At 38.0% G+C, this 15,981-nt stretch overlaps 1 protein-coding gene across 1 annotated transcript in view; it reads right to left on the reverse strand.

Annotated features, from left to right (window-relative positions):
- Positions 1 to 508: 508 nt before the first annotated feature.
- THAP12 (THAP domain containing 12) overlaps positions 509 to 15,981 on the reverse strand; it is a 31,204-nt gene continuing 15,731 nt past the window's right edge. The window contains exons 3-5 of the mRNA XM_034933397.4: positions 11,513 to 11,620; positions 6,168 to 6,204; positions 509 to 3,347 (exon numbers count right to left, since the gene is read on the reverse strand). Coding sequence (XP_034789288.1) covers positions 1,417 to 3,347; positions 6,168 to 6,204; positions 11,513 to 11,620 — 2,076 coding nt within the window. The 3' untranslated portion in view covers positions 509 to 1,416. The remainder of the gene's footprint in view (positions 3,348 to 6,167; positions 6,205 to 11,512; positions 11,621 to 15,981) is intronic.

Below are 15,981 nucleotides of genomic sequence, written 5' to 3' on the forward strand. Positions count from 1 at the left end.
ATCATGAACTTGATCAGTTCTTTCTGCCAAGGACAGAGGCATCTCTTAGAGCCCTGGCTGTAAGATAAACTCTTGTTATCTTTTTGATAAGCCGCATGCATAATGTGTCCTGATTTGACACATCTGTGGGCTTTCCTAGGACAGAGAAATGGACTGTGGGCTATCATTCTCAGCAGTCCAGCAAATACACACCACTCTGGTTTCTGAAGCTCAAGTAACACTTACTCCCAACATAAAATAATTCATTAACACCTCTGCATTCATTTTAGCCAGCAACAATAAGACAAACTCTGACAATTTACATCAGGGCCCACACAGTACATTTAAAAAAAAAAAAAAAACCTAGTTGGGTGAACCTTACATTTAACACTTTCTTAATTGTTTTTTTTCTGTAACCCAAGTAGTAAACCACATACAAAAGACTCACCTTGAATTGTGAAGCTGTTTATCAAATGTTTAAGAGAATTTACACAAGAATGTTTTGACCCCACAAAAAATGTGCCTAAGCTTTAAACAAAATTCACATTTTATTTAGATTGAAATAAACTATACAAAATTGATTTTCTTCACCAAAAATAACAGCAATATTTTCCATATTTTTCTAGATAAACCACAACACTTATTTTGTAGGTTTTCCAGGTTTTGCTTATAAATCAAGATGAGGCAGTATATAAGAGTCATGGAAAAAGACAGAGAAAAACAACAGACAAATCAGTTGTCAGTATCCATGGCCTCTGATTCTGTCTCAACCATGAAACAGAAGTGTTCAACATATACCTGCTAAAAAGCTTAGGAAGATGTAGGCTCCACAAAGGAATGTAAACAGCAACGAGATGTGGAACAACAGCAGGCTTTTCCATTCAAACTTTGTCATTTGTTTCTTTAAGTTCAAGAAAGACAAAATCTACACTGAAATCCTTGTTTGGTGAGCTCACAAGCTTTTCTCCGGTAATTTCTTGTAACTGTCCAGTATAGATTTTTAACATACTTAAAACTCCTATTAGTCAAAGGTCAATTGTGGGCTTCACTATAACATTTTATAAAATGTATTCCTTCCTCCCACACCTCTTCAAAATATATTTCTTCAAAGAATTCATAACACCCAACAAGTAGAGATCCACAGTGATAATAAATGCTATGTCTAAAATGACTTAACTGAAACAATTCCAGAGTGCCATCAACAGAGATCACGCAAAAGGAAACATGGCACTTTCAACGTTCTCTTCTGGAAGAACAGGTAGGTCTTCAAAGCTTGAGAGTTCAAACAGGGGCCATTTAAACAGGCAGATTATCAATGGCTAATGTATTCAATGGAGTCCTATAGGCAAAGATATTTAGTGATTAAGTGGCCTACATACACCTTACGGCTTTTTCTTCCAAATATCAAATATAAGAAAGCCTATTTTTAAAAGTCTCTTAGGTATTTTCCACAGTTTCGGAATTATCTGTAGGAAGCTCTGACTTACTTGTATAGAGTTTAATATATGTGTCCACCATTAAATCCAGGTCGTGTTTTATATCAAAATTTATGTTAAGCAAAGCCAAGTTACTTGACCTTTGGTCTGTCAAAGTGTTCCTCAAATATGCTTTAAGACGCTTTCGTCCATTTTCATACCGCTCATTCTCAACCTTCATCACAGGAAGAATACACAGGACCTTCAGCAATGCATACACATTAGGAAAAAACTTGATGTCAGGCAGGTGGAGGGCTTCATAGATGGTGGACGGAAGCTCTATATCTTTCCCCCTGTGTTTCCATTTGATTCTCCAACAATGAAGCTCAGCTGACAGCGTGTCAGGATTGGGTAAGTCACTTCTATACATGTCAGCATGGTGTTCCTCCGACGTATTGAATTTGAGTTGTCCCATGACTGAGGGTACCAGAGATAAGCATTTAAGAGCTTTGAGGTGCTGTTCTGAGAATATATCTTTAAGTTCCTGAATAATGTGCTCCACTGTTGGGACACTTAGGGTTTCTTTATAGTAACTCTCAGAGGTTAGCTGAGATTCCAAGTTACCCTGGTGAGCTCTGCGGAATTTCCCAGGGAGTTTCATTTGAATATCAAGTTTGGTTGCCAAATTTGTGGCTTCCTCAAACCAAAATTCATGATAAACTTCAATATTTTCCATCACTTCGTTGAGTGAATGCAGTACTGCAGTCAAGCTACCGGCTGCAAAGAAGACATCAGAGGTTTGCCCCTGGAGGTTTTTCCCAAAGGCTCTTGTAAAAGATAGGACATTTTTAAGAACAACAATAGTAACAATGAAATCAAAATCTGACACTGCACTGCAGAGTACAAATGCTCGGCCAGCTATATAGTTATTCCATCTAATATTTGTGTCACTATTTATACCATCTAAACATAAAACAAGTGCTTGCAGGAGTTCCACTAAAATTTCAAAAGCATCATGCCTGCCTGTCCACTGAGAATGGCAGATTTCCTTCAGTTCTTTACCCCTTTCTTTACTGTTCTGAAAAAGAACAGAAATTACGTTGTCAAGTTCTAAAAGCAGTTGTGGTGATCGATGGAAAAAAGAACAAACTTCCTCAATTGTTCCTAATGCAACAGATACTCCCATAACAGGTACTGATTTTGCCAACCACATATTTAAGGCACAGGAAGAGCAGAGTGTGTAGATAGCTTGGGGATATTTCTCTAAAAGTCTAGAAGCAACAACTTTCATTTTGGAAGAAAATCCACTAGAGACAATGTAAGCCTGGCCACGACAATACTCCATATTTAATCCCCACTTCTCAGTTATCATAGTGTGAAATTTCACAGCCAAAATTTCTGCATCGGCTTCATAAGGCAGGAAGCCTATAAATTCCTCTCTTAGGTTATGAGATTCATCAACAAACCTCACCAACACAGGTAGGTGCTCTTCCCCTGCTATGTCCACTACATCGTCAGTGATAATGGAAAAGAAGTGTGAGTCTCTCACTTCCCTGAGAGTTTCTTCTCGAATACAGCTCTCACAGATCTCTAGCATCTGCCTCTGCTGTGTTTTTGAACAAAACAACGTGTTAACTGCTGTTGTCTCAAACCGCTTTCTCAGAACCTCTTCACCAGAATTTATCCGACACTCCAGCAGTGCCTGAAAGTTATCTGGAGTAAAGAGACCTTCTGGGATTTCATCAGCCTCATGTCCATCCAGAGGTATGTTTTGCTTTCCCATCAGAATCAAGATTTCAAATAGAGATTTTAGGTATTCTTTGTTTTCCTTCTCTTCAAGGGTTAGAGGTAAAATGTCCTCATCTTGCCCTTCACCCTCTTCTTCGCTGGGGTTCTGAGCATTGCTATTGTTGGTTTCTTTATGTTTTTGTTCCTGCTCAGAAGTTTCATCAACTGGAAAACAAAGAATTAATTTTACAAACAGGCTCATGAAAAACCATACACAACAAAAAATATTACATCTTTGGTTAAATATTTAAAATCCACAAACTCATTCATTCAATATTCATAGGGCATTTACTAGACCACAGACTAGGACAGAGATTAAAATAAGACACTAAGATAAGACACATCCTAGTGGGAGAGACAAACAGTGTAAAGAGATATATTTTAATCCTAGATGTAAATGCTGTTACAAGATAGGAATAATTTTTTTTTTTTAAGAAGTAGAGGGGGGAGTCTCACTATGTTGCCCAGGCTGGTCTTGAACTCCTGGCCTCAAGTGATCCTCCCACCTCAGCTCCAAAGTACAAGGATTAAAGGTGTGAGATACCACATCCGGCCTAATTTTTAAAATACACTTAACAAGACTTTCCACATATGTAATGAATGACAGTCCATGCCCTCAGAAAAACAAAGTGGGACAGAACTAATTACTAAGGTACTGTGCTTAGTATTTTATATGCATCACATTACTCTCTGTTCAGGCAGGTGGTATTGGCCCCACTTGACAAACAAGGACACTAAGTAACTTGCCCAAGATCACAAATACAGTTAGAAGAATGGAAGTAAAGTTGAAATCCAAGTGCGTCTGGCTCCAAGATCCATGCCGATGCTGTTTTTATCAAACCATTATGCCACACATTTATATGGGAGATGGGACAACTGTACAAACCAGTATAATATAAAGGAGATTAATGTAACTCTTAGGGCTAGTATTAGAATATCACACATCTTAGCCTAATCTCTTCACAGGGGATAGGAAAACTGAGGCCCTACAGGCTAAATGCCCTGCCCATAGTCATACAGGTCAGTGGTGTCTGCAGGAAAAGAATCCAAATCTGAGGAGGCACAGTTAAAACCTAGTTCTTAGAACATAAGACTAGGGCCGGATGCAGTGGCTTACGCCTGTAATCCCAGCACTTTGGGAGGCTGAGGTGGGTGGATCACGAGGTCAGGAGTTTGAGACCAGCCTGGCCAATATGGTGAAACCCCATCTCTACTAAAAATACAAAAATTAGCTGGGCATGGTGGCACATGCCTGTAGTCCCAGCTACTCGGGAGGCTGAGGCAGGACAATTGCCTGAACCCAGGAGGCAGAGGTTATAGTTAGCCGAGATCGTGCCACTGCACTCCAGCCTGGGCAACAGAGTGAGACTCCGTCTCAAAAAGAAAAAAGACTATGGAGGGCGGTGGGGAGAAACAAAAATTCAGAAGTTGCATTTGATGACAAGGATAAATAAGGGGGACATGAACAAGGAGGGCATTTCAGTTGGTGAGAATTATTCTAGCACAAGCACTAAGGTAGAAGAGGGAAGCAGGCTGCCCAAGTACAAAGGGAAATCTAGTCTGACCGGAGCCTGTGTGAGCCATGCTTCAGAGCTTCATAAGGGTTCAGAAAAATGCAGGGAGCATCCTTCCTTCACCCCTCCTCAAATCAGATGACACTGCTATTCATTATATGTGACACAGCAGTGGTTCTATACTAGGGAGGCTTCCCAAGCCAGAAAGCAAGAGGTTATCCTGGACGCCTGCCTGTCTGGCTCCCTCCCTCTCTCCTCCATTATTTCTCCACTTCCAATTAATAAGTACTAATTCTCTTGCTTTTATTTTTTTCAAAAAGAAGTTCATTAAAGAGCAAAGAGTACAAACTGAAAAGTCAAGTCCCTCTTCTTTTGGACATCTTTTCTAGGTGTCATAGGTATACAAATTTCTTAAGTTCCTTGAATCTATTCCCTTTACTCTCTCTACCATTGCCTTAATTCAAGGCCTTTCAACTTTTATTTGGTCAGTTGACAGTCCAACTAGCCTCCATGCCTCCAGTGTTACCTTTTCTAATCCAACAGAGTACTCTATGTACCATGGAGATCAGGTCCCTGTTATCACCTACTTATAAACCCCTCAGTGGTTCCTATTGCTAATAGCCCACAAGTCTGCAAGTTCTGGCCTCTGGGGTCCTCTCTAGGCTATTTTCTAACCATAATGGGTTATCACAAACTTTAACAACACTAAAATGAGAGTAGTTCCCCAAAACAGCACCCTGTTTCGTGCACAGAATACCTTTCCCTCTCTTTGCCCACGTCCATATCTCCTCATCCATAAAGAGGGAAATAACAGTACTTATCTCACGGCTATTGTGAGAATTAAATTAATTAATACAAGTAAAGCACTTAGAACAATGACTCGGCATCAGTAAGCACTCAATAAAATGCTATGTTAATAATAACAGCAATAGGAGGAAGAAACAGAGGAGGAGGAGTAACTAATAACTGACAAGAAGAAAAACAGCTTCTAGCCCTCGTCCTTTGGTGACATAATTTGGACATCAGCACCTCCAGAAAGGCTGTTGTGACCACTACTCACAATGGCACTATGTGCCCCCACAGCATTTAGTCCTTAAACATTTACAAAGAATTTATTACATACCACAACTGGGTGGACAGAAAAGAGATTCAGTGCATGCCTCTACTGTTGCCCTTCCTTCCCTACAATGGAGCACTGTGTGCCTGCCACCCCTACCACACTGAGAGAGGAGGCGTCACCTCCATGAGGCCTGCATATAGCATAGCGTGTGGCATTGCAGCACTCAATAAAGACAAACTAAAATTAGACTTTAGTCTCATAGATAATTCCAAAACACAGGACAAAATTGAGCACACTCCTACATTCATTCTCAAGGTAGGTTTTCAACACAGAACATATTTATTTGTCCTTACCAGGTCAAGGCCTTTTTAAAAGGCATTCAGAAGTTGAGTCATTAACACTATCACTTACTTTTTTTCTGTTTCAGTGTCCTGATTTCATCTTCACTCTAAATGTCAAGAAAAAAAAAAGAAAAAAACAAATCATCTTTAAAAAACTGACCTCTAGTGTATCATCTTAGACTCACAAATACAAATGCCTATTCTGAGTCAATTTAATTCTTTCAAGAGCATAAATTCTTTATATAGTACACATTCTTCAAACAAACAGACAATGAGAAAACCAGAATAAGCTGTTAATGACTCCAAGGTTATAACAGAGTCTTAGGGAAAAAAGAATACATCATTTTGCTTATTTTCTACCCAAATCATCGTAACTTTGGGTTATAAGTGTTTACTGGCTAATGAAAGGCACAAAAATACACCATGGCACTTGGAGTTAAATTCAAGAGGACACAAATCATCTTACTTCCCAATTTAACCCTGGAGATGTCCCATAAGAAGGAGGTTGCTGAATCTCAGGACTCAACACAAAAGTGATGAGAAATCCCTGAGAAGCGGAAGGTGAAAGAGTACCAGCACGGAAGAGATACACAGAGCATACACAGAGCATAGTAGGCCAAGTGGCACCAATAGGGTTAGACAAAGGAAGAACTTTCCAGCTGCATCCTTTACTTTCCTTCCAACCCTCTACAATGCTTAAATCATGAGCCACTCTGTTACTTTCTGTGGCAGAAAAGCAGCAATGCCAGTGACAGCTGAAGACAGCAGGATGCCTGTTGGGCAGCACTGGACATGGCGCTGATAACAAGAAACATCAGCAGGCTGGTCAACCTGGACATCCCCTCCTTATCCTACGGACTGCACGTTTATAAGGATGGTGGGTCAGGAAGAGTATGCCTGCTGTGAGATATGTGAGGCTCTCTGAGGGACAGACTACAGGGAAATGATAGCTACAGGACAGCAAGTGATTGAGCTCCTCATCCTGATACATATTACACTTCATATCTATGGATTTAACCAACCATGCATTGAAAATGCTGGGGAAAAAATGGATGGTTGTATCTATCTTGAACATGTACAGACTTTTTTTCTCATTATTCCCCTACATAACGTAGCATAACTATTTACATAGCATTTACATTGTAGTAGGTGTTACAAACACATAAATGTATTAAGTATCATAAATAATCTAGGTATTATTTGAAAATGGATGGTTGTGCCGGGCATGGTGGCTCACGTCTGTAATCCCAGCACTTTGGGAAGCTGAGGCGGGAGGATCACCTGAGGTCGGGAGTTCGAGACCAGCCTGACCAACATGGAGAACCCTCGTCTCTACTAAAAATACAAAAAGAGCCGGGCGTGGTGGCACATGCCTGTGATCCCAGCTACTCGGGAGGCTGAGGCAGGAGAATTGCTTGAACCCGGGAGGCGGAGGTTGCGGTGAGCTGAGATCGCACCCTTGCACTCCAGCCTGGGCAACAAGAGCGAGACTCTGTCTCAAAAAAAAAAAAAAAAGAAAAGGATGGTTGTGTCTATACTGAACACACAGATTTTTGTTCTTGTCATTATTCTCTAAACAATGTAACAGAACAACTATTTACATAGCACTACATTGTATTAGGTATTATAAATGATTTAAAGTCACGGGAGGATGTGTGTAAGTTATATGCAAATACTACACCACTGTATATAAGGGAATCAAGTATCTGTGGATTTTGCTCTCTGAGGGAAGGTCCTGGAATCAGTCCTCCATGGACACCAAGAAGAAAGCTGATATGGAGGACTGTAATGTAAGTGTCAGTATTCATCTAAGTCCCAGGAAAATAGAAATAAACAAATAGAGGGGAAAATGCATAAAGAAAAATAAAAACTAAGGATTTCTCAGAATTTAAGGTGTAAGTCCTCAGTTGTAAGATGACAAATTAAGGTACATAAGAAAAAAACTCACATCTAGATATAGGTTAGCAAATTTTAAAATGTCAAATATAAAGAAACCTTCTAAAAAGCTTTGAGGGAGAAAAGAAGATTACCTAAAAAGGAACAAGAATCAGGCTGGCACAGACTTGAATAGCAATAATGGATGCAAAAAAATCAGAAAGAATCAACATCACATAGACTATATGTATCCTCTACGTATCTCTTAATAACATTTAAAATTTAAAATATCATATAGCAATTAAAAATAATTCCACATCTGGAAACTAAGAAAAACAATCCTATGTTAACAAAATAGAGAAATTACAAAATACCTACAGCCAGACATGACAACACTATATGTCTAAAGTTGTGGGGTATAGCTAAAATGGACCTAAGAGAGACTTTTATAGCTTTGAATACACATAAATATGAGCTAAACATTCAAGAAGCTAGAAAAAGAGTCAAAAAATAAATCACCCTAATCAAAGAAAAAACAATAAAATAGTTCATAAGTACAACAATCACTGACAAAACTACTGGTTCTTTGAAAAGATTATTAAAGTTTCATAAACTTTTAGAAACATTAACAAAACACAAGAAAGAAAGAAAACCAATAAAGATAGCAGAATGGCAATCAAAACTTTCCCTCATCCACTGCAAGCCATCTAATGGTTTTACCAAGTTCTACCTTACTTTCAAGAGCAGATAACATCTACCTACACAAATTTTTCTAGGAGAAAAAAAAAAGAAGATACCCAACTGATTTTATGAGGCCAATAGAACCTTGATATTATAACTGGGTAATAAGAGTACATGAAAAGAAGGTTACAGGCCAAGATTCACAAATGTAAAATCCTAAATAAAATATTGACCAATTGAATCCAATGGTATATAAAAGCAAATAGACATATTGCAATCAACTAGAGTTCATTACAGAAATGCAGATGGTTCACAGAAAATCCATTAGTATTACTTATTGCATTAAAGAATGAACAAAATGAACTTGTCTATTAAATACATGCAATGAAAGCATGTGATAAGTTAAATATAAAAACAGAATATAGGTCAGGTGTGGTGGCTCACTATTATAATCCCAGCACTTTGGGGAGCTGAGGTAAGAGGACTGCTTGAGCCCAGGAGTTTGAGACCAAACTGGGCAACATGGCATGACCCCATCTATAAAAAAAAAATACAAAAAAATAAGCCAGGCATGGTGGCACACACCTGTGGTCCCAGCTACTTGGGAGGCTGAGGTAAGAGGATTGCTTCAGCCCAGGAGGTGGAGGCTGCAGTGAGCAGTGTCTGCCCCACTGCACTCTGGCTTGGGTGACAGAGTGAGACCCCATCTTAAAAAAAAACAACAAAACTCTGAATATGGGAGTAGAAGGGAATTTACTTAACTTGATAAAAACTATCTAACAATACCAACAGCAAACATTATACTTAATGGGGCAAGGCAAGTATGACATTACTAGAATTGTTCAACATAGTACCAGGGATCTTGACTAAACAAGACAGGCAACAGAAAAAATTAAAATAATAAGAACTGAAAGAGACAAATTTCTCCTTATTTGCAGATGATACAATCAGTAACAGAGGAAAAACTCAGAAGACTTACTAGGATTAACTTAAAAAGAAGTTCTTCAAAAGTGCTGGAAACAATTTCAACCAGAATATATCATCTATACCAATAAGAACCATAATGTATTTAAGAAGTGATCTAAGAATGTATACATTCTCATTTAAACAACTGTAACAAAAGCTCTCAAAATTTTTCATTTTCTGTACTCCTAAAAGTATTCTAATATTCTTTTCAAAAAACTAGTATTTAGTTTTGTCAATAATTGCTGTTATTTGATAGGTATTTTATGGGATATTTTTTTCTATTCATGGATAGAACTAGTTAATACTTTACAATAGTTTATACTGTAACAGTAAACTAGTAATATTCGTTTACTAACAGTAATACTAAACTAGTAATAAATTTACAATAGCTAATATTGTAAAGATGTCAATTCAAAGCAATTATAATGAAAATCCCAAAAGAAGTTCTAGGAGAACTTGACAAAAGGACTTTCAAATTCATATGGAGGAGGCCGGTGGCTCACGTCTATAATCCCAGCACTTTGGGAGGCCGAGGTGGGCGGATCACTTGAGGTCAGGAGTTCGAGACCAGCCTGGCTGACATGGCAAAACCGCGTCTCTACTAAAAATACAAAATTAGTCAGGCGTGGTGGTGAGCGCCTGTAGTCTCAGCTACTTGGGAGGCTGAGGCAGGAGAATTGCTGGAAACCGGGAGGTGGAGGTTGCAGTGAGCCAAGATCATGCCACTGCACTCCAGCCTGGGTGAGAGTGAGACTCTGTCTCAGGGGGGAAAAAAAAAATCCATAGGGAAGAATAAAGGTCCACAAATAGTTAAGAAAAAGAAGAGTTAAACAATCACCTTATTTGAAAGTAAGATATATTACAATGCCATGGTAATAAAACAGTGTGGTATAGTTGCAAACAAATAATACAGTGAAATGGAACAGAACTCCCCCAAACAGCCTTATGTAAACTTGTTATATAACAGAGGTGGCATTTTATACCAGTGGACGAAAGGAAGAACTAACAGACCATGTTGGGAAAACAGTTTCTCTATAAGGAGAAAAAGTTATTATAGATCCCTACTGTACATCATACATAATAACTCCAAATGGATAAAATATCTAAATAGAAAGGTAAGCATAGAATGAGGAAAATTAGATAAATGCTATCTTTAAAAAGCACACAGTAGGTGGACTGATAGGACATACATTAAATACACTAGCATGGACACCAACTGGTAGGGAAAGGAATGGTAATGGTAATAGTGGGTGAAGAAGGAAAAATAATAAAGCAAAATAAGGGCCTTGCTAGTGGCAATGATGACAAAAAGCCATGGACTAAGCAGTTACTGTACTTCTGTTGACCTAAGGTCAACAAAATACAGATAGGTGTCAATCCTCAGAACTGAAGGATATCCAAGGAATATAAGAATATGTGTAAATTATGCCATATACAGAGATTTCAGTGTTTTTTTCTAAACCCTGTACATATTTAATAGTGATAGAAACCTTATCTTTAAAACATTCCATGTCTCCACTTTTACACTTTCCCTTTCTTTATTCCTTTGTGCTGAACTCTGGAAACACCTCAGCTCTATTTTCCTTACTATGAAAGAAAAGGTAGCTTTTTCCTTCTTCTCCAGAAGGGAATGAGCTAGTGGCCTGTAATTAACAGCACACTCTGGACCAAGTCAACAAGTATCAACTGGCTAACTCTGAGGGAGATTTTCCAATTTAAATACTAAAACTCATCATCTCACATCTAGGCTACTTAACAACCATAACATTTATTTCCCGTTACATTACCTCTGAAATAGAGAGTAATTTGGATTAATTTTAACATAAATGCATCTGTATTTGATTTCATAGTATTATGGGGGAAGGTGGGAAAGCTGAAAGTACACAGACATACCAGTTCTTTTATTCGTTTTCTGTGTCTACTATGTGGGTTGTTCAAATGACTGGTAAGATCAAATATTGTTGGTATTGCATTATCTCGAAGAACTGTCCTATAAGGACTCTGAAAAAGAAAATTGTGTTAATTCAGAGATGGTCCTTATAAATATATTACACATCAATAAAATTCTATGTTAATGACCTCCACAATATTCCTTCAACTCCAGCTCTAAAGTATAGAGACTTACAGAATTTGATGTCAGTTCAGGTCAGTCTACTATTTCCAACTGTGCCTGCATTTGCCCTTCTGGCAATCTATTATAAATTAAGAAACTGAATTGAAGGTAGGCATAAAATATAAAATGTACTTGCATTTTGCATATCTGTTTCTAATTCAGCATCCCAGCTACTTTATCTGTACTGTCCTTCCATGAGCCCGCCAAATCTACAGGAGGTACAAGTCTCCCAAAATAATCTGCACTCTTGTATGTTCCATAATAATGCATCCCTATTTTACCTAATGTTCCACTTTTGCTAATATTACTGAGAAGCATCAAGGCACACTGAAAATATTGGACTGGGACCCAGGAGACCTAGGAACTAGTCCAAACTCTACCAGTGAGTGACTCACTAAGACACCCTGGCTAAATTACTTTCCCTTTTTCGGCCCCAGTTTCTTTTTCTGAATAAAATTCTGGTATTGAACTAGATCAACATTTCCTAAAATGAAATTATTCACATACTAATGATCACAATGCTTGCCATTTCAGTTATATTACCATCTGTATTTTTACACAATCTACTCATTTTTTAGTTAACACTGTCTTAAGTAATAAAACTGTAGGAAGAATGATCTGATGTTATCTTATGTTTTTAAAAAAGTTTTTAAACATTTTATGTTTTTAACACATACTACAAAACTTCTAAAATAAAAATTGATTCATCTGCCACATGAAACCAACTCTCACGCCACAAGTGATACTGATATACATAATCACATTTTTGCAAATGCTAATCTAGGTATTTCTGTATCTCTTTCAAGTCCTAATCATCTTATGAAAGAATGATCATACTCTACCCTACTTCCTGTTAATTTCATCCAACTTGGCTAGAAGCTGGATGCATACTTAGATGGTAACGGTCCTACTGCCAGCCCTGAGGAGGCTGAGTAAAAGACAAGAAGCTTATTAAGAGGGACAGTAATAAATAACTGCTATTACACTCCCCTCAGACAGTCCAAAGAATAGTGCCTTTAATTTCTTCCTGAATTTGGAATGATAAAGATAAGACATACTTCATTTAAACAAGCTTTCTTTGAAGCAGTGATTATTTCAAAATATCTAAGCATGCTCAAAGAACATGCCAAACAAAAATAACAACTTCTAAATTTGTTCACCCAAGGAAGGGAGGTCGGGAAGACATGAAGGGAAAACATGTATCTAAATGGAACACACTATCTTGGGTTGTACCCAAAGAGTTGTTAAACACATTTGGGATGAATTTCTATTCAGAGTCAATATTTTCTAGTTCAATTCCATGCCATAATAGAAAACACAAAGATGATTCTCTGACTTCCTAGTAACACTCAACTTCTAGTGCTGGGCTCGTGATCCTGAGTCTACTAGGGAGGCTGAATGAGGAATTGGTTAGGGACACAATCACTGAAGGGAGTACAAGTTATTATATTCAAAGCTCCCTCATTTTTCACACCGAGCAAATGTCCCCAAAATAAGCAAAAGCACATACACAGTCAATTCTTGATATCTAACTAAATATTAAACGAGGGGAGGAATAAAACATTTTAACAAAGTTTTAAAAGTCAAATCAAATTGATTTTCTATTTGCAAATAAAGCAAAGATATTATAGATCAGAAAACAGAATGAATGAATGAAAAAAATGACATTTTATAAATATTTATTTTGGCCAGGAATGTTGGCTCACACCTGTAATTCCAACACTTTGGGAGGCCTTGGCCAGGTAGACGGCTTGACCCCAGGAGTTCAAGACCAGCTTAGGTAACACGGCAAAACTCCATCTCTACAAAAAATACAAAAATTAGCGAGGTATGGTGGCACGTGCCTGTAGTTCCAGCTACTTGGGAGGCTCAGCGGGGAGGATTGCTTGAGCCTGGGAGGTCGGGGCTGCAGTGAGCCATGGCTGCGCCACTGCACCCCAGCTTAGGCAACAGAGTGAGACCCTATCTCAAAAAATAATAATAATAATAAAAATATAAATATCTATAAGGACACATGCCAAAAAAGACAATATTCAATTACTACGTATGATACCAAGTATCTCAGTATCAAGATTTAATCTTTAACTGCTGAATTAAGGTTTGAGCATAAAAGAATAATCTTACTCTAGCATCAAAATAATAAAATATTTGGCTCCGGCCAAATTCAGTAGTCATGAATGTTTACTGATGAAATCTTTTTTTTTGTCTGTTTGTTTAAAGACAGGGTCTCACCACCATGTTGCCCAGGCTGGCTCTGAATTCCTAGGCTCAAGCAATCCTTCAGCCTTGGACTCCTGAGTAGCTGGGACTACAGACACGTGCCACTGTGCCTTACTACTGATGAGATCTTCAATGCCAAACTAATAAAGCCAAAACTCTTAAACATTTAGATACAGATATCAGAAAATCCAGGGGTTTTTGTTTGTTTGTTTTTGAGACACAGTCTCACTCTGTCACCAAGGCTGAAGTGCAGTGGCACAATCTTGGCTCACTGCAACCTCGGCCTCCTTGGTTCAAGCGATTCTCCTGTTTCAGCCTCCTGAGCAGCTGGGATTACACGTGTGCACCGCCATGCCCACCAAAATTTTTTTTGTTTTGTTTTGTTTGGTATTTTTAGTAGAGAAGGGGTTTCCCCGTTGGCCAGGCTGGTCTCAAACTCCTGACCGCAAATGATCTGCCCGCCTCAGCCTCCCAAAGTGCTGGGATTACAGGTGTGAGCTACCATACCCAGCCCAGAAATTCAGTTTTTAATAACAACATCTCCTAGACGTATAGAAAGAACATTTTCTCACATTTGGATTCATTTATTCAAGACTGAAGAATCATTTAGAAATTAAAAAAGCATACCTGGCTCATCTTTCTGTTCTATTCTCTAACTAAAGAATGTAAGAATGAACTATCCTTTAAATTTCTCACAATCTGGTTAGAATTATCTAATTAAGAGACCATATTTATTACTAAAATAAAAATGCAAAAATGCATATGGCAAATGTATTTAAAATAATTTGGGATATTTTTACTTCATGTCAAGAACATAAAAGTAGTTTGCCTTTTAAACATATGAAACCTTTTATTTTGGTTGATCATTATTACCCTTTTAACAAATCAAGGCAAAAATATTCCTCAAATATTTGTGATTAAACTGTTGAACCGGAATTGGCTCACCTCCCAATGACTTCACAAGTATCTGCTTCAATTAATTTTGAGAAATAAAATAACCCAATCATTCTTTAGTTTTCTGATGCCTCTGCAAAATGTATCTGAAAAAAATATCAAAATAAATTGCTGCATAACAACATATAGTGTACCTTTGAATCAAGTTTATGTCTATCCCAATATCTGAGGTGTTACATTAGTTACACTGAAACAAGTCTGCTTCATTTCAATCAAATTTGCCTTATTTGTGCCTTTTATAAATCACAGCAAGAGAATCACAGAGGGTTAAAAATCTTAGAACTCAGGAATTCCTGGCCTAATCTCCTTATTAGGAACTGGGGCCCAAAGAGGGGAAGTGACTTGGCCAAGCTCACACAGTTAACAGTAGGTCCTGATATGAAATTACATATTATTGATGAAAATGTTTTTCCACATTACCTGGATAATTTGTTTACTGTTATATCTACCACATAAAAATTAAAAGTTGGTTCTAATAGTACATACAAAAACATGAAAACAAGAGCTCCATTCCGAGATGAAAATTTTACTCATAAAAAAGCTCTAGATAAACAGCTCTAAATAAAAACACCAACTTTACCTTAAATAAACATATACTTTTATAATCATCTAAAATTTTCCTGAAGACTAAATAATATTTAAAAGTGGTTACCTCAGCCGGGTGTGGAGGCTCATACATGTAATCCCAGCACTGTGGGAGGCCGAGGTGGGCGGGTCACTTGAGGTCAGGAGTTTGAGACTAGCCTGGCCAACATGGAGAAATCCCACCTCTACTAAAAGTACAAAAATTAGCTGGGCGTGGTGGCACAATGCCTGTAATCTCAGCTACTTGGGAGGCTGAGGAGAGAGAATCGCTTGAGCCCAGGAGGTGGGGGAGGTGGCAGAGGTTGCAGTGAGCTAAGATAGCGCCACTGCACTCCAGCGTGGGTGACAGAGCAAGACTGTCTTTAAAAAAAAAAAAAAAAAAAAAAAGTAGTTACCTTGGGTGAGTAGAAATGCGGCACCAGGAACAGAAGAGTTTTGTTTTTTTTTTTTTAATCATTTTGAGTTTTTTTTCCAGACAAGCTCTCACTCT

The sequence above is a fragment of the Pan paniscus genome, chromosome 9 (genome assembly GCF_029289425.2).
Source record: "Pan paniscus chromosome 9, NHGRI_mPanPan1-v2.0_pri, whole genome shotgun sequence".
In the NCBI taxonomy this organism is placed as follows: domain Eukaryota; kingdom Metazoa; phylum Chordata; class Mammalia; order Primates; family Hominidae; genus Pan; species Pan paniscus.